The sequence below is a fragment of the Camarhynchus parvulus genome, chromosome 1A (genome assembly GCF_901933205.1).
Source record: "Camarhynchus parvulus chromosome 1A, STF_HiC, whole genome shotgun sequence".
Lineage (NCBI taxonomy): Eukaryota > Metazoa > Chordata > Aves > Passeriformes > Thraupidae > Camarhynchus > Camarhynchus parvulus.
Genome location: NC_044586.1, coordinates 40,698,230 through 40,722,143, shown reverse-complemented (window position 1 = coordinate 40,722,143; position 23,914 = coordinate 40,698,230). Strand labels below are relative to the sequence as shown.

The 23,914-nt window shown below is 37.8% G+C and overlaps 1 protein-coding gene across 1 annotated transcript in view; it reads left to right on the top strand.

Annotated features, from left to right (window-relative positions):
• The first annotated feature begins 818 nt into the window (after positions 1-818).
• ARID2 (AT-rich interaction domain 2) overlaps positions 819-23,914 on the top strand; it is a 90,860-nt gene continuing 67,764 nt past the window's right edge. Inside the window, exons 1-3 of the mRNA XM_030959563.1 lie at positions 819-1,809; positions 1,970-2,063; positions 3,183-3,280. Of these exons, the coding sequence (XP_030815423.1) occupies positions 1,718-1,809; positions 1,970-2,063; positions 3,183-3,280 (284 nt within the window). The 5' untranslated portion in view covers positions 819-1,717. The remainder of the gene's footprint in view (positions 1,810-1,969; positions 2,064-3,182; positions 3,281-23,914) is intronic.

Sequence of the window (23,914 nt, the reverse complement as noted above, 5' to 3'; positions counted from 1 at the left end):
AAGCACTCACCTGCGGCTGTTTGCATGCCAGGGAAGGACAACTGCCCACCTGGGCACTGCTTGCTTTACCTGAGGAGCAAAGGTTTGATGGAAGGCACACTTCACCCCATGGGCCCTTTCTCGCTCCTGTTTACCCCAAGTGGCACCAAGCTCCACCGTGGTCGGCGTGCAGGTCTTCTCCTGGTTTCCCAAGTGGAAAACACGTCAGGAGGTGAATGTTTACAAACACTGCGCACACCACAGGCAGAGGGCTAGCAGCGTGTAGTGCCAGTGAGGGCTGCTGCCCATCCAGGGTGAGGGCCAAGACCTTCCTCCTCCATTAATTTTGTGCTGCACGTTCCATCTGTCAATGTACAGAAAGATACGAGAGGCTTAGATTGTGTACAGCAGTCTTGAGGCACTTAGATTACAGGCTGTAGTATCTCAAGAGAAAGAAGGAATAAGAAATATTCATGGAGTGACCCTGAACCTAGGCTTCTGCTGACAAACCTCTCCAGGGCACCTCCTACTCGGGGGAGCACTCGGCATTCTCCTTTGGGGAGTTTTAGAGCCCTCATGCCTCGAAATGAGGGGTTCCTGCTGCCCCCCCCCCCCCGCCGTGCCATCCGGGGCGACTTCCTGCCCTTGGAAACACCTCGGCCCGGGGGACTCGGAAAGTTTTCCGAAAGTCCACATCCCACCAGTGCCCCCTTCGGTTGTTGTTTTCTCTCCCCTTGAACTCAGGGCGTTGGGTTTAGTCCAATTAAAAAATTCGTCCCCGCTTTCCAAATCCACCTTTCCCGCCCCCCCGCCCCCCCACCCCCCCGCCGGCAGCCAGCGGAGAGAGGCCGGTCGGCGCGAGCCTGGCACGGGAGGGCCCCGCACCGGCCCCGCGCCCCGGAACAGCCGGTAGTAGCCGTTTTTTTCCTCCCTCTTCTCCCTCTCCCTCGCCTCTTTCCGCCCGGCTTTGTGTGAAGTTTGCGGCACATTGCAGATGAGCCCTTAGCGGCGAGAGGAGCCTATTGTTCCCCGCCAGGAACTGCTTGCTGGGGCTGTGCTGGCTTTTGCCTTTGGAGCTGCCTCCTGCAGTACCGGAACCGGCCTCCGGGGCCCGCTGTGTCGCGCTCTCGTCCAGGCAGAAGCACGGCGGCCTCAGATCTTTTTGTCTGAGCGAGAAGAGAAGTGAATCCCGCTGCCGCCGCCACCGCCGCCGCCGCCGCCGCCGTAGCTGTACAGTGTGTGTGTGTAAGGGAGCGAGCGAGGGAGCGAGCGAGCGAGGGAGGGAGATCGCATGGAGCCGCGGCTGTAACACACACACACTGTCAATACCTCACTCCGGCTCCCCCCCCGCCCCACCACAACAGTAACCCAATTCATTGTGTGATCCAGCAGCACCATGTTGAGTCTCATGTGCAGGCTGGATCGGCTGGGTTTGTGGTGCTGAGAGAGGCAGCAGCCGCGGGAGGAGGAATTACTGAGAGGTGCCCCTCTCCCTCCCTGCCTCTTCGCCCGTGTGTTGTGTGGAGACAGGACTCGCAATTACCACACTCTCGGGGCTCCCTTATTCCTTTTAAACTTTTTTTTAAACAAGCCCCTCTCCATGGCTGATCCCCGGCCGAGCACGGGCACCTGGGTCTCTTAAAGGCAAGGAGGAGCCGGGGATTGTTGTTGTTGTCGGCCGTTTTTTTTTTTTTTTAATTGGATTTTTTTTTTTACGAGAACCTTTTTTATTACAAAAATGGCAAATTCGACGGGTAAAAACCACGCAGACCAGCGGAGAAAGGGACTCGCTTTCCTGGACGAGCTGCGGCAGTTTCACCACAGCAGAGGGTGAGGAAAATGGGGAGATGGAACGGGAGGGGGGGAGGCTTTTAAATCGACCAGATCCAACTTCCAGCCCCTTCCCTGAAGGACACGGCAGCCCCAGCGAGGGGAGAAAAGGGGGCAGAGCTGACAAGTTGTGGTGTTTTGTGTGTATCTCCTTTGGCAGGTCTCCTTTTAAGAAGATCCCCGTGGTGGGTGGGAAGGAGCTGGATCTTCACGCTCTCTATACCAGAGTCACCACTTTAGGCGGATTTGGGAAGGTGAGTGGAAGTTTTAATTTGGGTTTCCCTCCCACTAACCTCTTCCCAAAAGTCTCCTCTGACCCCCGGGGGTGGCGGGGGGAGCCGAAGTGGCCGGGAACCGTCCTATTTAAAGCCGGTTAGAGAAGGTGGGGGGTGGAAGGAGGAAGCGAGCAGATAGGCAGGTTGGTGGCTCGGCCTTGTCGGCGGAGCGATGGAGGGGGACCCGGGGGTACGGCGCGCACCCCACTCCTGCCTCCTCCGCCTCGGCCGGACCCCCTCGCCCATGCCCCCCTCCCGCGGGAAGGCGAGGGGGGAGCAGGGAGCTGCTGGGCGGCGAGAGCAGGCTTCTTTCGGCTGTGGTGGCAGCTCTGTGCGTCTCTCTTGCAGAGGGAGAGACAGAGGAAAGAGTCTGAGTGCAGTTTTAGTGCAACTCAAAATTAGCGGGCATGTTTAACATCGATAATCGGCACGGAGCATGGGCTAGGGAACGATCCTCGCAGCCGGGGGGGGCCGGGCGCTGCCCTCCGAGCCCTTCCCTGGGAAAAATAACAAAAGGGGCACCCAAGACGGTGTGTAATCAAATAGCCATCTTTAGGCTTCAAGGCTGGGGACAGAAATGTAGGCCTCAAAAGAAAGGCCTCTCTGTGTCTATGGATCTGTGTTGGGGGGACCCCCCGGGCCGGCGCCCCCGCGCCCCGCAGCCCAGGGGGCGCCCCCCGCCAGCACTTCCCTGCATTATTTTAAACTTCTTTGGGTTTTTAACGGACCGCGTTAGGATTTAAAAGGGGGCGACAGAGGGACTCCCGATTGGTTATTGTCCAGGCAGTAAAAACGAAAACAAACAAACCCCAAAACAATACCACCACTCCCGGCCGTTCCCCCCGAAAAAAATAATGTGTATGTTAAAAAAATAAATGCTGTAAATGACGCCTGAGAAGCGGGATTATTCTCGAAAGGGGAATACTAGCAACTGTCAGTAAAATATATAGTCCTAAATCCCATATACATTCATGTTTGTTTCTTTTTATATATTTATCTATTTGCTTCATGGCAGCCTGTTTTTTTTTGTGATGTTCGCTGTCAGCAACATGTTTACGTGTACGTTGTGTATCTCGGCTTGTGTGTTGTTTTTGACAGGTATCAGAGAAGAATCAGTGGGGAGAAATTGTAGAAGAGTTTAACTTTCCCAGAAGTTGTTCTAACGCTGCCTTCGCTTTAAAACAGTATTACTTGCGGTGAGTGCTATCAAGCTGTTGCAGTAGTATTTTTGAGTGCGGGGTTATATTTAGTTTTCAGGGTGTGCAATAATAAAAATATCCCTACTCTTTTAAAATGCTATAAAATAAAGCAGAAAAAACCCTTGTAATTCCTTTCTCGTCTGGTGCAGTGATCAGTTAAAGGTGATTCTGTTTTGTAGTTTTTTTATTTTACATCTGCAAACCCTAAACTTTGAAGGGATCCCAAGTACACAAACAATATATGTCAGAGGCCATTTTTTTTGATTGTTTTAGAATGACGGTACTAAAGGACTGTTACTAAGAGATCACATTATTGTAGTTATAGAAACTTAGATTAATATTTGGAGCACTGAAATGTGTTGATATATGTAAATTTGTTTACTGCTTAGTGGGGTCAGATGTCGAATAAAAATGCATCTGCAGGACTGTTGCACAAATTATATTGTTCTCAATTACTAGCAGCATATATCAGTCTCTTCTCTTTTAGAGTACAAAGAGCTAAATAATTATTTTATTACTTGTAAAACAGTAAATTTCTGCAGGTTTTAAAAATAAGGTTGAATTACTTGGAAATGATGCAGATTATTTTTTTGTGATACAGGTTATTTTTCATTGTTGCATGGAGCTCATATTGCATGTTTTAAATTACTATGTATGGTACTATTAATTTACTAGATTACTTTTTTAAAAATTAATTTTTATTAAGTTTGGGTGATTATTTTTTTGTAGAAAAGATTTTTAAATGATTGTGTATACAGTTGTTTTAGATACTATATATATGGATACTTACATTTCATTTAGAATGAAGTTAAATGTATGTTGGTTAAGGAATGTAATTTTCTGTTTCTGAATTATAAATACAATATTTTTTCATTGCAGTTAATGATAATATAGATGTGCAATATGTACAAAATAAGTATGTGCTTTTGAATTTCTGTTTTGGTGAGCTGAGTACACACAAGCTTTATCTGTTTCTAGTTTGGCCTTCTGAATTAGGAAATGCAGTAATTGTACAGGTGCACTTTCTATTGGTTGTCCTAGATTGACTTCCAGCTTGACGCTGTAGAGTTCATAGCACAGTGGAGCAGTTACTGAGTTTCAGTGATGTCTGGAAAACCTTAGCCAGATATTTGTAGTTACTGAAATTTTGGCGTTTTTTTTTTTGTGGTGGCATGCAATTGCTTTAAGATTCAGGTTAAGAAAAGAAACTACCATTGTTAATAGCTCTAGTAGAGTTTAAGGTTGGTGGCAGGCCTAGAAATCAAGTGGAAAGCTTGCTTTAGGATATCCTTCCCTCTTTTTTTTTTGCCCCTCCTCTCCTACATAGTACTGAAATAGTGTTGCTGAAGATTTGTCACATCATAGAAAGAGGTTTTTTGCTTCTTGAGTTTTTCTGTTGGACCATGTAATTTGTTAGTTGACTAGATTTTACATATAATTAGCAAAATGATAGTTTTTTTGTTTTTAACTTTTATTTCTATTTCCATATTTTTAAGTGTTTGAATGGCCTAACTTTTTGCAGTGGAAGATTGTATGTCATTTCTGTTTTCATGTGTATTTTGAGAGCCATGATATGCTGTGACAGTTAACAGAATGTTAATTTGACCTTCTAATGACTATTAATTTTTAATAAGATACTACTTTTTAAATTAGAATCAGACATACAAAAATGTTATTTTTATTATTGGCATACTGGTATTGACATTATTTAAAATACAGTTCTTGAATACATATATACCTGATTACATACAAATAATTTAAAGGATTTTTGTTTATTTTGAATTTAGGAAAAAAGTTGATAAATGGTCAAGATGAAGAATCTTTAAAAATATCTTTATCATAAACTCTGTGATTAAGCCAATCTGAAATAAGCTATCAAGGTTGTTGGTTTTGGGGTGGACTGATTTTTAGTGATCATTTTGGTTTTTGTTTGGTTTTGTTTCTTCTGAATTGCTGCTTTGCTCACTTTGCTTCTCACATGGTCTGAGTTGGATGGGAACTGTTTCCCAGCTGAGTTCCCTGTTTTTCCATGTGCAGTTGTAAGACGGTATGCACGTCTCTCTGCTAGGTTAGTGTCTGTTTAGCTATAACCTAGAGGGTATAAAGGAGGCAGCAGTGTTTAGTTCTAGGGAAAGAATAAATGCTCTAATGATAAATTGGTTAAAAGGGTCTAGCTTGTCTGTGTTGAAGAACATAATCTGGGGTTTCTTACAAGGCTAGATTTAAATGAACTGCTGAGCAATTACCCTTGGAAAGCAAAAAGTGTGTCTTGTGAACCTCAAGTATGACTGTAGTCTTGGCCTCACTACTCTAATGACTTTCCAAGCAAAGCCAGACAAATTGAGGCCTATCAACTTGTATTTCAGTTTTTATCCAATCATATGTCATGTGTACTGTAAAGTGAGGGATCTGCTTGGCAGATGGAGACCCTGTTGAATTCAGAGGGATTTAGTGGTGTGCACCTACATGAATATGTTTGCAGATTTGGATTTGGGATGGTTTGTGCTGAAAGTTGCTTCTTTCTGTGGAACATCTGGCAGAGTGTCTTGACTGAGATAAAATCTCAAGATGCATGGACCATTTGCTCATTTCACTGTGTTGCCACTAATAATGCTGCTATTTTTACTTAAAGTTACTATGTAAACAAATTTAAAAATTTATTTCTTTGTGTGAGGTCAGTAGTCCTGTTGACTTGATCAAACTGAATGTTTTGCAAAACAGTCATTGGGTTATGGTATTTCTTGAGGCAGTTCTTAAAGTTTGTATTTTTGTTCAAATAACTTTTTCACTTGACTGTCCTGGAATTTTGCTGTGTGTCTTTGGGAATCTATGTTAGGCTTCATTAAAGAAGTGAATTGTTTAAACTTGTGATACAATTCCAATAGGTTTTATGATAGGCAATAGTTGAATACATGATAACCTATTAACCTACCCCTTCTCCCTTGCACTGCCCTCTCCCTTTTCTCTCACTGGAAAAAGTAATGTATAATAGGGAAAGTCTGAACCATTCAAACTTAGTGCCTCTGTCGCTTTGAGCTGTCTGATAGGTGAAGTAATTTATGCACTGTGGTTCTTAGTGAGCAGTCAAAAGCCACAGTGCCGATAACCATTGATAGACTGTACTTGTTAATGTAGTTCTGTAAGACTTTACAGCAACACAGGGTGTAATTCCCTTGGATGTAGTGCAAATTGGATGTTTCATTTCAATTGAGGTGAATTAGTAAAGTATTTTCTAAATGCTTCTCGAAAAATTATTTCATAATGTTGATGAAAATATTTTAGTATGGGGTAATACATGTAAATATCAGTAATGTGGACATACATTTATGTTTTTGTTGGTAAACACCCAGTCAGTAAAAAGAAAGCTAGCATGGAATATAGCCTGTTTTTTGTCTTATTGGTAGATTACATTACAAAGAATTGGGCTGACGTGACCTCATGTGTTGGTATAAGGTTCTGTTGGTTTTCGTGTGAGTGCAAGTGATACATTTATTTCTGTTGTGGATCTTCATCTATTTTGGGGGAGTGAAAGACCTTGTAAGCTTAAATGTGTGAATGAAGTATGTCTAACTGAACTGAAAATCAGTTGCTTTTCAAAGTTATTTGTCTACATTAAGATAAATGGTATGAAAGGACTAGTTGTAAGGTAAAATAAGTTTGTCTTAGTTCTGTGGAGAATTCCTGAAAAGTGGACAGCACATGCATATTGTATGCTTTTGGCAAAGGCAGTAGTAATTAGCTAATAATAGTTTAAGGTGAATAAAAATTTGCTGTTGTAAATATTGGGGAAGTAAGGGGAAGTCAAATAGAGAGGAAAGTGGTCAGTTCATAAATGAGAAGTTGCATAAAGTTGTTATTAAGACAAGCCATTATGCTGAATTTCCTGAAATTCCATATATAGTAGGATGAAAAAACAGTGAGCAGTTAACAATCAGAACCATATGAAGTAATTATTGATGACAAATAGAGGGGGTTCTTGAAAGATCTGAAGATATTTATAAATCATTTGATCTTCAGGATGCCTCTAAGAAATTAAACAGTAGTACTGATTTTTTAAAAAATAAAATAAAGGGGGAAAGAAAAAAAAGCATGAGCTTAAGAACTAGATAAAAGGGATTCTTAGTAATATAAAGGCAGAAAAATCAGAAAAACAATAATAAGAAGCCTGGAATTTTCTAAGCAAAAATTACTTTAGGAGAGGTTTTTTGTTATTCTTGCTTAGTGTTTAAAATTAGGATCTGATACTGCAACAGCATCTGCACACAGTTCAGTGAGTATGGAGAAGTACAGGATTGGCTTGTTTGCCAGATCTGATTGCAGATTCAAGGCCCCAGTAAATGAATACAGAGTTGTAGCTATAGTAAAATTTTAAATATTTTCTGAAATTCAAATACATCTCAAAAATCTCTTGTTAAGAAATTATGGATGTGTATGGATAGTCATCTTAATGAAAAATTGGATGAAGGACCATAAACAAAAATAGAACGAAGTATAAAGAATAGATGTGGTGAGTCACAGCAGTTTTAGGTGCTAAAAGAGTATCATCAGTGCTTACATATGCACGTAGTAATACAAGTTTAGCCATTTTAGGTATATTTAGTGTCTGCTTTGCTTAACTTTATGAAAGGTTGAATACTACACTTGCAGCATTAGCAGGCAATGATAGAAGAGTTAAGCACAAGTCAGGGCAGAAAAGAAAAGGTAATCTAAAGAAATTAGGCCCATTGTTGGAAAGTACATACGAGATTTAGTTTGAAAAATGCAAGCTAAAACAATTGAGGGCTCGTAATCCAAAACAGGTATTCATTGTGAGGGAATAACCTGGAAAGCAGTATTGCTGAAAAAGGGATAGGAGTGATACCATGGGCCTGATAATCCTGTCAGTTGTGTGAACCCAACTCCCTTTCATATGAAAGGGATTTGTGCATGCTTCTGACAGGAAGGACAGCCCCCAATTTGAAATATGATATATAGACTTTGTAAAATTTAGAACAAGTTTAGGTTGCATCCACCGTGGCATTGAGCAAACATTAGACAAATGGGAGATGGATTTTTGTACAAGATTATGGGACTGTGTTTAGAGTACTGTTTTGCTTCAGAGCCTTTGCAATAGGTGGGGTAGCTTAACAGAAACTCAGAGAAGAGCACCAAAATATTAAGAAAGCTGAAAGGACTAATTGATTAAAAAAAAAAGATAAATATGTTTTGCTTGGCTCAATTAACAGTTTGTGTGAGAAGGGGAAATTATATCTTCCAAGCATTTTGAAGGGTCTAAACAGTTAAAAGGGAGGTAATTTTAAATAAAAGAAGAGGTTGTTTTAATAAAATGTAAGCTGAGGTAAAACTGAATGAGAAAATTCAGAGCAGTCAGCAGCACCAAACCGCCCAAGACACACCTGAATATCTTCTGGTATGAATAGTATGTCAGGCAGAGTACAGGGGAACCCCCATACTGGGCGCTAGCCTGGCCAGGACACCAATACATGTGCAACAAGTAATGAGCCAGGAATGGCATAGAGACCAGCTGACCTTACAGGTTTTGTCCATCCTTGAATAATGCCATAATGAAGGCTTTCATCTTGCATGCCTATGGACTTGATCTTGTGGACTCTTTTGCACTTAATTTTGTCCCAAATCCTGCTGTCACTGGCAAGACAGGAAACAAATACATGGATGACGTTTTTATGATTTCTTCTTAAAATTTGCTTTTCCTTCCTCAAAACAAAAATTGTTATGCATGTTTCAGTCAGGTGTCTAAGGCCTTTCTTTTAAAGTCTGAAGTGAATATTTTACGTAGTTGAAGGGGGAATTTCGTTTTAGTTGTACTGAATCATACAGCCAACATACAATCGAGATTAGTTACTGCTCATGAAATAAAGCTTTATTTAGGGAAATTAAATATGTTGGTTGTTAAAATCTCAGAATGTCTCTCAATAGAAGTTACTTATTTGGATGGATGTGGTCTTGTCAGGGATGCTGGGAGTTTGCTCAAAGGAAAACAGAAGTTTTACAATACAACATTTGCATTAGGACTTATCTGAAGGGATCAAGCAGCAAGTGAAAGGAGACATAGCTACCTTAAAATTGCTCTTTGTTAGAATGACATTGTGATACCAATTTACTGTGCAGATGAGTTTGGCCTTTATCAAAGTTTCTCAGCTTTTCCTTCAGAGGGTAAACTCCTTTTTACTGCTGGAAGATGTAATGAAAAATTAGTGCGATGAACATTAACATATTTTCCTGAATATTTTCTGCAAGCTTTTTGTAGAAACTACCTAAGTTGCTGCTGTTATGCTGAAGTTCATTAGTTTACTTGGGGAGGGGTAAATGTTGTTCTTCAGTTTTAATTCAGAATTCTGATTGTTTAACTTGAAAGCTTATATGGGCAGATATCAGAACTAATAATCTACAAAGAGCAAGTTTCTGGCAACACTGTAGTAAATGTGGTGACTTCAAGCACCTACTTAATCTTCTAAGAATTAGTGGAAACTTAATTATTTAAGACCATTTTCTATTCTTAAACCAAAACAGTATTTAAATGAATTTATGCCTTAAAATACTAGTATCTGTTGTAATGTCTTAGTTTTGAATGAATGCTGAGCTAATTACAACATGATCAAGAATGCATATGGAATGCATGGGTATTACTTCTTTCCTTATTAAATGGAATAGGTCTGGGCTAAGAGAAGTTGTTTGGTTTGGTTTTGGTTGTTTTTTTTGTTTGTTTAATTTTATTCTGGAGCTAGCAGCCTTTAATTACCTTGCTTATTTGCAGTTAAATCTCAAAAGATAAGACTTTCATACTCTTTTTTTCCTTTCTTTCTTAACCCTTTCCCCAGTAGTGAAATAGAGAAATTCAATTTGTTAGTTTTTACAGGTGAGGTACCAGAGGTACACAGAGGCTCAGATTCTTACTTTGAGAGTGCATGTCAAATAAGATGAAACCCAAATGCATTAAAGCCAATTATTTTTGTAATAATCCAGTTTTATTTGTTAATAATTGTTTTTTATAGAATCTAGTTTTAATCCAGTTAATAATTGTGTTATAGAATCCAGTTCTAACAGGAAAATTTCTTCATTTTGATCTTTAGTTAAACTATCCATAAAAGGAGGCTACTATTACTGTCTTTTAAAATTCCTCTTTAATCAGTAGCTGAGAAATCCTGTTTTATTTTTCAAACAGTGCTAATGTTATGTTCTGTGAATTGGAGAACTGAGAACTAAATATGTAAGATCATGAGAATGAGCTGTTTGTGTTTTGTTTTACTGTGTTTTGTTTTAAAATGCCTGTTCTGTGTTGTAGTAGTGTTTTACAGCTTAAATGGGACTGCTTGGAGTTACTGTAGTATCAGTCCACATTATTACAGGTCAGCGCAGTTCACAGAGGAGATTGGGTATAGGCCAGAGATCCCATCACGTGGTCTTGTTTCTGGTTACCAGTCTGATACATATTGATTCTGTGGCCTTAGTTAAATCATTTACAATCTTTTTACTCATATTTAGAAAGTGGCTGTACTGATGTTTGTTTACCTATCTCAAAGAGAAGTGTGAGACTTTAAGCTCTTTAATGCAGGTTTGTGTCTCTTCATGCTTCTATCTCATATCTTAAATATTTGAAAATGAATATAAATTAGGAATATATGAGCAAAGTAAAACTATTCATAAGGTTATTTGCCCTCTACAGTGTTGAGAAGCAGAAAATACAGCACAGATGAGAGGAAGAACAGTCTTTATTCCTTAGGGAATAAATAAACTTGGGATACCTAAGCAGAGAAATATTGAAACGGTTGAAAGAAAGAAGCTTATCTTGAGGGAGGATAATAAAACAGCAAGATGGTACCCAGAATAGTGAGCTTAGGCTTTGCCTGAAGTACTAGATTAGTGAGCTAGGTATCACATCTCAAATACAGTCTCCTTGGAGCAACAAGTTCAAGTCTTAACTAGACCTGAATTACATTTTAAGTGGTAAGGTAGTGAAGCTGAGTACTCCACTTTTTGTTTTCCTATCTTTAAACTGAATGTGCATGCATTTATTTTAACTCCAGATAAATTGTAGCAAGGCAGCTATGCTGCAAGAGAGATCACACATAATAGAGTTATAATAGAGTGTAGTTCTGTTGAATGATGTACTGGAGCATGTTTGTCTGTAAAAGTGAACTATCTTCATACTATTTTCTATTGGTGTGGGTGGAGCAACAGTTGAGATTATTAGTCTCTCAGAATAATTTGCAGTGTTACTTATCAATCCATAGCTGCTTAAGATACATAAAAATCTTGTACGGCAGTCATTCTGTTTCAGAGACCTTTTCTCTCAGAGTTTGGTGGACTTCTGACATGACTGCTGAGGTTTAGATGGCCCATACTTACGGCTGCATGTGTTTCTTCACTGTTACGTGCTGTGACGTCTGCTGCTTGGCCTCTGCCTCCCAGTGCAGAGGTTGCCATGCTTCCATGATAAACCACGTGGAGGGATTCTCAGGTCCGTAGATCACCAAATCCTAGGACTAACTTTGAGTAGCTCTGTTTAATTTCTTTGAAGTGCAATAACAACCTGTATTACTGGAACACAATGTACTGGGGGAACTTTCCATTTGGGGTACATCCCAGGGGCTCAATTAAGCTAAATGAAAATAGTTTACTCTGGAGGTAAATCTTTGAGTATATTAATAATTATTATGGCATAGGATAGGTGCAGAACTATGTGTATGACTTTGTTCGCTCTTCAAATCTATATATTAGAAGAAGACTTGTGGAAATACTATTAGGAATAGTTCTTCCTTACCTGATTATTTTGGTCAGAAGTGTCCATTTTCTGGTGATCTCCATGAAATGATGTAGAATCCAGCACTGGCCAGGTAAACAGTTACAGAATTCACAGATGTCCTCTGTAATTTTGGGGTGATAGTATAGCTTTGAAATGTTGTAGATTATGGAGCTGTTTCTTGGCGGCTTTTCACACCCCAATACTATCTATGAAACCCCAGGAAAATTAAAACTTCTAATAGTACATGTTTATATAATGCTACAGTTATACAATTAATGCCTGAAAAAAATCAGGAATTGCCTCATATAAGTATGAATGTGCAACTGTAACTGTGTTCCTAGAGAATATTCTTTACAGTAGAGCCTTGTGCTCTCTGTGAGAAATGGGAATGAATTTCATGGCAATATTAATCTGTTGTATCAACGTACACATTATTTTGACTCATCATTCAATGTGGTAATTGATTAATCTTAATATTAGTTATTTCTAAAGAGGTTTTGATTTTGCTTTCTGGACATCTCCACTCTCTTGCCTTCCGTGGTGTTACCCATGTGGGCCATGTAGCTCTATCTTTCTGTCTCTCATTCTCTTCTAATCATCATCTTCTCAATCTTTTGACTACAGGCCATAATTCATTCTCTGTTCCTTGTCCCCTTGATGTCTGTACCCATTGACTGCACATGGGATATTTACTGTAATCAGATGAATTTCTAATTGTAAGAAAATTGAAGGAAAAAAAGGATGTATGCAAGTAAAAGGGCAGGAGGACAAAGCACTAAATGTCAGGTGCCTAGCAACAGTAAAATACTGAATTTTACAGCAAAACACTAATAGATTCTGTGGTACCTGAAAAACAAATTCTGCAAGTGGGGGCATGCTGCATTCACAGGATCCAGATGAATGTATAAAGGGTATTTCACACACCTAAAAAATGTGTTTTCAGGTACTCTGCAGAACCTAGTCAGGCATTGCAGCATTGGGTACATTTTGCTTGTTCTTCCTAGGTCATTTTTGTAATTCTAAGGCTTAGAAATCCAATTTTTAAAAATTTTTTTTAAAGCGGAAATACTGTTTCTGAGCAGAGGTATGTGCAAAGGCTGACCCCTGTAGTGAAATACTGGGTGTAGTTGGATTTGAAGAATACACAGGGCCCTAATTGCCATGCAGTTTGGAACACTTCTAGTAAGCGGGGGTTTTGGATGCTTTTTTCCCAAAAAATGCTTCAGATTATTGTATTTTTTCCAGCTTTTCTGAACTTGTTGCCCTGCTTAATGCCATGTCCTTCTCTGTTTATGTAACATGAAGTTATTAACAAGAAAGGTGTTATGTTAGTCAAAGCATATGGTATCATAGTAAAAAGGTAAAAGATTAGAAAATCAAAATACAATATTTGGTGCCAATAATTTAATAATGTTTAGTGTTGTTTCATTAATATGTCCTGTAGTCAATATGCTGTTGTTACTGAAATGTAGTTACATTCCTAGAATGGTAGGTTTTGTGGTAGATAAATACAATGTTTTTTTTCTACTTAGATTTTTATATTGCCAGTATACAATTCTCACTTTTCTCTAGTAGTTTTCATTCTCCTAATAAGCAGTTTAATTGTCTTGTAAGTAGGATTAGTCCAGCTGTAGAAGAACGTGCTTCTTAAGATCAAAGCAAAAGGGGACTTAAAAATTACATACTGTTCTGCACATAACACCAAACAAACACCCAGCTTTCCTGAGCGTACTGATACTTTTCTGTATGGCTGTTTGTATGCCATAAATTCCTGTGCCTGTTAGAAAGCAAAAATATTTTGCGAGTTTTATGGTGATGTTGAATTGCATCTAGATTTGCTTAGGTAGAATTCATGCCTCTTTGAGGTTTAGGTGAAATTGGTAGCATCCTGTGTCAGTCCTGCAGTGCACTTGTAAAGGTCAGGTGTGTAACATCTGGACCATGTGTATTAACACAGAATGTGCTGCCTTAGCGAAGGTAGAAGGTAAACCAGTGAAGACAATAAAGATACGTTCAAAACATAGGATACTGAAATTGGTGTAAGGACTGTTTATTAGTTGTTTTCAGGAGGTCTTTCCATCTAAGCAAAAGTTGCAACTTTGGCAGTTACCATTTTAAAGGGTTTATGAAAGTTACAGGTTTTGTTCTTTATATATGTAAGCTAAGAGACGCTTATTTTCCTTGGTGGGGAAAGTGAGCTGTATACCTTAAGCAAGAAAAACAAAAAGGTATTTCCATTATTTCTTGTTTTCAGAAACTTACCAAGAGTTTACGTATTTGTATTGTTTTCACTGGTATAGTGCGATCCCTAGTATTGCTGATTTCCGATATCCACAGTATCAAAATAAATATGACAAAAACATTTTTTTATATTGTGGAAATAATGGTGGAAGGTTAAAGTGTTATGGACACAAGGTAAATATCATTGTTCTCATATCTTACAACATACAGTAACAGTATAAATATGTGGGATTGTGGACCTGATTGCCTTACTGGATGAGTCTTTAAAAAGTTCCCAATACAAGATTCTACTGTAGAAAGCCACCAGGGGGAAGTGACCCTCTTGTCTTTTTCCTCAAGGCTTTTTTTGGCTCAGATGCTATGTATGTGCTATGGTTGTGGCTTCAGAGACTTCATGTATTTCTTGACTTAGCAGCTGCCCATTGCAAAGACACACATCTCCTGAGCAGGCAGCCAGCTGATGCAGATGTGCAGCTTGGAGGATATAAGGTGCACAGGTACTGCGGGGTTGCTGGCCTGGTAGGAGACACTTGTACTCTGAATAGTTGGGAACCCAGCTGGAGGCACATGCCAACTCTGCCGCCAGCTGGGCCAGATAAAACACTGCTGCTTCTCAGTCACCTGTAGGCCAAGAGCGAGGAAAGACAAGCTGTTTGAAGGTATTTTAATGAGAGCAGGAGAGGAGACCTTTTGTGGATAGGTGGTGGTTGAATGACAGATGGAAGAAATACGAGTGTTGAATGAGGTGGGTGCATTCATGCACTGGGTCAAAAAGACAGGAATGGGAATTTTGGAGAGAACACTGGAAGGGCAGATGAGGTAGCTACTGTAGAAGGAAAAGGAGGGGTTATGTAATCAAATGCTGGTAAGTTACTCTTTAATAGCCAACTCCCTCATTTAAATTGTTCACTGGATATTAATTGACTTGTTTCCCAGATGCTAGGTTGCTGCTGAGTGAAGACTGTCATTTGCAAAGTACTGAGTTGCACCATCTGCTTTCCTCCAGTGAGGTTCTGATTTACTGGTATAAGCCTTAGAGTGGTTCTTCTGCCTCTTTGCTTAAGTTACCAGGGCTGCATGTGCAGAATTTATTTCTCTTCTGTTAGTTTATATTTTTTCATTAACACTGAATTTACCTTTTTCATTTTGGTTTAAAAAAAGTCTACCATTATCACAATTACACTTACTTCTGTCCTTATATTAAAATACCATAAAGGCATAAAATTGCATATAATCAAATAAAGGATTTTATCTGTTCCTTAAATAGCTTGCAGGGAGAAAGGTCTCATCTTGGAAAATAGTTTTTCATGGGCATTGCTGCACTTAAAAAAGCTAAGAAAGTTACCATTGTGGAACAGGGTGAATTTCTTCAAATGCTGTTGTCGCTTTGAGAAAATTAGTAATGTCTGTGTATACTTCATTTTGTATATTGATTATATAAGAAGTGAATACATTTTATTGCATATGTATATAGAGAGAGCATATACAAATCTGGAGGTCAGCTTAAGTTTGGGATAGATTGCATAGGTTTCCTGTCCCACTTCTAATGCTGCATATATGTTAAGAATGAATTTTCAACAAAAGAAAAAGATTTAATGGAGGAAACATTCCAAAACTCTAAAAATATTTTTATACCTACCAGCACAAAGGTTTAGAGACCCAGTTTGGATCTCACAGGTGGAAGTAGGTGCAAAGTACTGTTTCTTTATGGCATTTCCTGATCATATGTGATACAAAATTGTTTCCTGTCCTAGAATTTAGGTTTATGCAGTTTGGAAAGACAGCTTTTAAGCTCAACCTTCTCTAAGCAAAATATATCAAATGGCTGTTGTTTAAAACTACTCCAAGTTATGGAATGTGGGTTGCTCTGATCAAAACAATCATGAGTAGAGAGCAGCTGAATTAGTCAAAGATGCAGACAAACTATATGCAACTCTGCTATTTCTACTATATTAGATAGTTATTATCATCCAGCTACATAGATTTTGATTCTGCTATGATTGGAATGTATTTGGGATTGGATTGGTGTAGCTATTAATTGGGGTTTTTTTTGCTAAAGATAATGTAAATATGTGTTTACAATAGTGCTTATTGCCGCTCTGTTTTGAGCTGCCAGCCACTCTGATGTTTCCAGCAAATAAAAGCGACTCATTGTTTAAAAGGAGTACATAATCTCCTTTCTCTACCCCTTGTCCCACCTCAGTGCATAGAGGAGGGTAAAAAGAGCATAGGTCATCATTCTTACTTGCTTATGTACATCAGAAATTATTGCTGTTATCTTAAATAGCAGCTTGTGGTATCCCTTTCCAAGCAGACAGTTCTGCTGTCGCTTGAGTGGCTGCTGTGCTGCTGGCATAGGCCTCCAGTAGTGATATGGCTATGGCTAGTGATACAAGCTCTGCTTTTAGGCTTGTGATACTGGTGAGGACTGGTGTGTTTTTAATTGTAGAGGTCTACTTTTATGGAGACCTGCATCAGAGTTCCATTGCTGCTAGAGAGACAAGCTAGCACAGTCTAGTCTTGAATTGCTTGTTTCTGCTGTTGTTTATTTATTTGTTTACTTTTAATTAAGTTTTGTAAGTTATTTATATGGCCTTGTGGTTAATCTTCTGTAAAGAAAGGGTTTTCTTGTTTGCCTGCCTTTAAAATTTCTGGAGGCTGCCACTCTTGTGCAGGGAAGTCCCATTATAGATTAAGGAAGAAGAACAACACGGAGAATATAGAAGAAAGAACTCCACAAATTTAGACATGTATTAATCAAATAGATATTCTTCACATCTTTTAAACTAGTTTTTACTGAAGGAGATCAAGTCTTGTCACTTAAGTAACTTTAAGAACTTAGCAGTTTTGTTGTCTCCTTGGAATTTCTTTTAGAAATTGAAATAAATAGGGGGTTTGGCATTAGTGTAGTGAGAATGATTGATTAAATTAGTAAAATCTGCAGAAAGCATCATACTAGTATATATGCAGATACTAAATGAGGAAGAGAGAGAAAGATCAGAGGATCTTGGTGACTTTTAAAATGGAGGTACCTGATGATGACAGAGGTTGTTATTTCTCTGGTACTTCAAGAAAGCTGAGTAGGACCATTTTGTTGGGACTAGTCCTAGAATAAGAGGGCTTTTGTAGTCACAGGTGTTGTGTAGAGTGTTGTGTGTATATAGATTTTATATGCAAAAAGCATAATAATTGAGAGAATATTATGTGCTGGTGATCAAGGAGACAACAGTAGATTACAATATGAAAGTGAAATAGTAGGGTTCATCAAAGAAAAATGGTGCCAAAAGTTGCAGGTGGGGAGATGGGTAGATTTATGGAGTTGGGTGAGTGCAGAAGAGTGTGAATTATGCTTGTAAACATCGTCCTTGACCATGAGAAATTCTTGCGTAATTAAGGCACATAATCAAAGAAAATTATTTTAGTAGCATGAGGGTATTTGGTAAAAAGAGTACAAATAGCAGGGAGTTAATAATAATTACACTAGAATTGTGTTGATTATTATTAGCAATATAAAATATTGTTAAGTTTCAAAATAGAGTGTCAGAAATCAAGTGTAAAATGTACAAGTGTTAGGAAGTTTTGTAATGTACTATCAGTGGGGGAATGTCCTGGTTTGAGACAATACCAGACCATACAGTCACCCCAGGACAGGGAAAGGGATAATCCTTAGTACTGTTTGGACGTTTTGTCGGAGAGGGAATAGAGAAGCGTTTGAAAACAAACACTGTTCAATTAGGTGCTGCCAAGGCTCAAGTCCTTGATAGGTAGATCTCATTTACTGTGGGAACTGAAATACCAAAAAAGATGGTAAATTCCAGGAGCCATCTAGCAGGATATTTGAAGCATTATTTATGTAATGGTTTATATTTATTTATAACCAAGTTAGTTAGGTTTCTGGGATTTGTTTTGTTGGTTGGTTATTTTGGTGTGTTGACGTTCTTTTAAGCAGTTCAAATGGTATTTTTTAAAAAAGTTTGTCAGAGAATGTATCAGAGATTCTGTTCATTCTTTTTACTTTTTAAGTGTAATATTTTGCTCTTGTGGTCTTCTGTTAAGTGCTGATCAGTTCAAAGACCACAACTGTAGTGCTTGACAATAATCCACCTCATGCTGTACAAGGTAAAAACATCTTCCCTTAGAGGAAGCAGATCCCATGGAAGGATGTTTGCTGCAGGATCATGCCAATGAACAACAGTGCTTATTTGCTGGATGTGACTGACGTTGTGGCTGTACTTTTTTTATCTTACATCTCAGTCGTCATGCGTTTTTCTCATGTTCAGGTGGTAGAATGGATGTTGGTTGAGGAATCCAAAAATAAACCGACTCTATCGTAAAAAACAAACTAAAGAGAGAGAACTAAGTGTTGATCTAATTGTGAAAGGAGATATCTGTCCGAAGGACTGATTTTCCCTCTACACCGTTGTCTTTAAAAAAAGGTGTGCTTTTTATCAGTAACACTTAAGTTACTGAGCAAGTGGCATCTTTCTGAGCAAGTGGTTGGTCTTCCACCCTTTTTTCTTGTGTTATATTAGTGATTTAGAATTTTAAAACTGTTTCTCAGCTGTTGGCTGCCTCTTGGGGTATTCTCTGTAGCACCCAACTTTTCTTCAGTAATTGAGGTTTTAAGTGCAGTCAGTATGGAGTCACATTATGTTCCTTTTCCAGTTCTGTGTTCTGTGACATGTAATTGGGAGGTTATTGATGGAGAAAGAGTCCTGAACTTTGACACTTACCTGAACAAATGTATATTAATCTGAGAATGTATTGCATATTCATTTTCAGTATAGCAGTGCAGTAGGTGAAATTGACTTTCCCTGTGATTGAGAAGATTTTTTGGTAAGAACACCTTACAAAGAGTGCTCTGTTGAAAGGGTGTTTATTTTCTTGTACTGTAGTTCTCACCCTGAAGGTTGCAAGCTTGTTTTCACTTTAATAAAACGTTACTTACAATAAATGTTTGTTGACTCCAAACGCATTGTCAAGAGCTGTATTCTGCAGTTGTATAGGAGGTGTAATATTTCATACCTAAGAAATTCAGTTAAGTTAAAGGTTTTTTTTGAAAGTTCTGAAAAGGAAATGATGGCAGTGGAAGACTACTTTCACAGTTGAAGAACTTCACTGTGGACTAGCTGGCATTAAGGTGTTTTGTGCCTGGGAGCTTCTGTCTTCGAAGTATGTATCCAAGAAACTTTTCTCACAAAGGAGCATTTTCTCAGCTTGGAATATGATGCTTTAATATCTCCTGTCTCATTATGTTGATATGCTTTGGAAGTTTAGATTATCATTAGGAACTTCCTTTCTTCATGGTAGTAGTTATATCTTTTATATCTTTTTGTAGATAAAATTGAAATGCCAGTGTCCTGTTTAATCAATGATACAGTTATCTCCAAATTTTAGTAGGTAGTTTTTCTCTAACCTTTCACAAGCTTGTCCTCAATCTCTTTCTTACACATTTTTCTGTATGTTTTAGCCAGATGGATTATGTGGGGCTTTTTTATTTGTTAGTAAGCTTTCCCTAGAGATACTGGTCTTCATATATTCAGTCCCTTAGTTCAGCAGTGGAGTAAGCGGTAGTCTCATAACATACTAAAAGGCAAGCAAATCTATTTTCCTTTTACTGTTCTAAAAATGAGTGATTTACTGCAACATTAAGATCAATAACTTTTAGGCTTTACCTTACATAGTGACCTCTAAAATAATTAAGTTACTTCACCTGTAATTAGGGTGGTTCGCTGTTGGGCTGGTTTTAATATTGTGTTTTGCTCATGAACACAGAAATTGGTTGTCCTCTTTCAGAAATAGCGAAGGGACTTAAGTACATTTACTTTTTAATCAGACACTATAAGGACAGTAGAAGTATCAAATTTTATAGTCAATATAAGGCTAATGATATCTGCATAGCATTTGTGTGGAAGAATAGGGAGGGATTGCAATTAAGCTACTATGTAGTGCTTTTTACCTGTCATTTAAAGAGTGGTAATGTGTTTGCCTTTTGCCTTAAATAGGTGAATGCTGCTTCCTATAGATTTTAAAATTGGCAATGTTCTCTGGGTGGGACAATAAATGGTGCCATGGTTTCCTAATTTCAGGAGAAGTTTTCAGTGTTGTATTTTATGTAAGTTTGTAGCGTAGTAAATCTACCTAATAGTAATTTGGTTAGCCCAAAATGTGCTTATATTGCTTTGTGCATTTGAGAACTATCAAGTGCATATTATATAAAACAGATTTAATTCTGGTAAACAGATAGTTCTGAATATGAGCTTACTACAAAACATTTAATATGTACTAAGATTTTACAACACATACTTTTTAGTTCAAACACTAGTAATAGAAAGTACAAATGTTTTAAAGACATGCATAGTGTTGTGAAAATAAAAACATCTCTGAAGTGAATCATATATTGTTTGCATTATTATTTACAGATTATGGCTAGCAGAACAGAATTTTACAGCAGTATAGTTTTAGTAAGAGTGGCTCTTAATGTGATGTTCTTTGTAAAAGGTCGAGGGGGAAATATTCTCATTGGCATTTAAAGATAACACTTAAACTCTAGAAGAATTTGGAACAATTCAAAACAATTCCTTTATCTACACTTAAAATAATATTTTTTAGTCAGGAATAATTTTTCTTTGTTCCAAAAATGTCAAAAGCACTCATTTGAGGGACAATTTTTATAATTAAAAATCAGAATTGAAAGGATAAGGATTCTTTTTCTGGGTTGTTGCTTTAAATATCTATGGTTGTTGACAGATGTAAGTTTTCTTACACTTAACCTAGTAGAAAGGCTGTTAGCAGTTCTTCACTTACCTTTTCCATTATGGTAATTTCAGTCTTCTTTTCTTTCCAGAAATACTTCTGGCTGTAGCACACTATTACAGTTTGGCAAGGTCAAGGCCCTGTAGTTAGAGAAGTACGTCCTGTTCATCCATTGTTGCATTATGATTTGTCTGTATTTTAGGTAGTTAAACTGTCTTTCCATTTCCTTCTCCTTTATTTGCATTCTTCATTTTAATTTGACAGCATGTCAGAATGATATCTAAATATGAATGGCACCTCTGCCACTGAAAAGAGCAAGGGGTAACATATGCTGTAGCCAGGATGGTAACTTCTGTTTGAGTCTCAGGAGTAGTGATGTGGGAAGGAGCAGCTTGAGTTTTCTGAAGACCTTCCTGTTCTGAAATTTTTGCAGTTGGGCCAGTTTCCCCTTTTCCTTTTTAAAAACAGGAAACTGAGCAAGTACAGTGGAAGTTTCCCATCTTTTGATGAGGTAGAGGAGGAAGTTGGTTTCTGTCTTCCTTAACTCATCATGGGATAGTAAGAGCTCATGACACTTTTCTGGATTGATGACTTTCTACCTCTTAGGCTCTAGGGATGTTGGAAAAAATCATAGTCCATTGCTTTGTAATTTCCTTACTTCTTCTTAGGAAATGAAGTTTAATAGGAGTTTTTTGTTTGAAGCAAACAAACTTGATTACCGTGACCCCCAAACCTTCAGAATTTAGGAGATGTCAGAATTATTTAGCTGATTTGAAATTTAGATGTTTTCTTAAAATGACTCCTCACAGTTCCTGGACATGCTCTGGATTGATATAGATATATAAGGGGGTAGAAATAGGGGCCCATTCATCTAATTGCTTAGGAACCTCTGTGAGCTACTAAGAACAGTTGGTTTTGCAGCATGATTTTAAGTAGAATATTTTTACCACCTCTTTTTCACGTGATATAAAAATGTAAAATTCTTAATGAGAAGACCTGGAAGGTAAAAAATATGAGAAGGTTATTTATCTTTTGTAAGCTGTTCAGTGGTATATTTTCTAGGAACCATATTTACATGCATCGATAAAAACGAAATTTTAAGTAAAGAACAGTACAAAAGACAAGTAATTTTTTTTTCTTCACTATCACTTTTTAAAAAAGGAAGAAAAAACCCACATGCTGACAGTTGGGCTTTTTGTAAAAGCACCATTATAAGTACTGTGAAATGGAAGAATACATAATATTCTGGAGAAGTTTTGTAAGGGAAAAAAAGTGGGGAGAATATAATTTCTAAAATGTGTTTTATAATAAGGAATATAAAATAATAAAATCCTTGCTAGAATTTAGTCTGCTGCTTTCTTCTTATCTAATGCTGCAATCCCTAGTGATAGCATCACAAATGGTTCCTGTGCAGAGTATTACAATAGGGTGATTTGGGATTATGTTCTCATATGAGAGTAGGAAAGATAAGCATGTGTAATGTGTTTTCACTAAACATTAGTGTTGTGAGGTGGTAACTTGTGGTGTAAAAGCAGCGTAAAGTTGTAGGCAGTAATGGTGATTAACTAGGTTAGTCTCAGAAATCAGAACACTAATTATTACTTTTTCATAATGTGCTTCATTGAAAAAAAAACCTACTTAAGGGAAGTACAGCAGCATCTAGTTCATCTGTGTTGTAGTTTCATACGTATGGTACTCTTGAAATATAAGAGTTTCAATGTCTTGGGAAATACTACATAGTATACTCTAGTAAATATTTTTTTCTTATTCTACTTCAATGAGACAATGAGAATTATTTGATTTAAGGCTTCATAATGAAATTTGCATATGTAAATAGTTATAATTCAGGATGCAGCAAATTAGGTTAATTATGATTTAAACTATTTGTTTTTTCCACGCTAATGGAAAATGGCAAAGCAGTATTGGAAATTTATGACAGAGGAAATAAATGCAACTAATGTTTTTTTCCTTGAAGGTCCAGAAATCTGTTTGTGTATATTTTGGGAAGAATTGTTTCCATCCCAGTTGCCCGAAATGGAACCAAATAGACTACTCTCTATCTGATTGTATTGGTGTCAGATTATAGATAACATGATAAATGCTGCTTGTATGTCATTTTTATGCTTCTCTGGTAGTGAGGCCACACCTTTAAGTCAGAGCATCATTTAAACTTGAAACACCTGTAGAACTAGTTGTTCAATTATATTCAGTTTCCAGCACTGAATGAAGTGTGGTTTTTCAATTACTTCCATTTCTCATTAGATTGTGATGTGGTTTTGAATACTGCAGCTGAGGGAAAAATAAGGAAGTTTTACAGTTGTTTTTTTTTATATAATTTATAGTTGCTTATATGAGATAAAAGATGAAATCAAAGACTAATATTGCTGATTCCATTTAGGTATGGACATTATTGAAAGGGGAAAAACTGATCTGTAAAAGACTAAACTTTAGTGAATGTTACAATATTGCTGCAGCATCTACAACTGAGTCTCTTTCAGTGAACTTTATATTATGGTATATGTCAGTTTTAATAAAATGTTGGCTAATTATATTTTCTAACAACTTTTTAATTCTGATTCTTTAGGGAATCTTAATTCAAAATATTTAATAGGCTAAAATAACTTACAGTTGAAAAAATGGGATGATGTTGTATTAAGAAAGTGACTACAGCATTACCATCATAGCCATTTACCAATGATCACTAAGCATTCAAGAAAACAGCCATATAGTGCTTCTGACAAATTAATATTTTTTTTCCTGAGAGTTAAAATGAAAAATTTATCTGTCTCCATATTGTTGTATCTAAACAATAATGACTTTCTTTTTTTTCTCCCAAGTGCAAGTCAGATTTGAAAAACAAACTTCAGAGC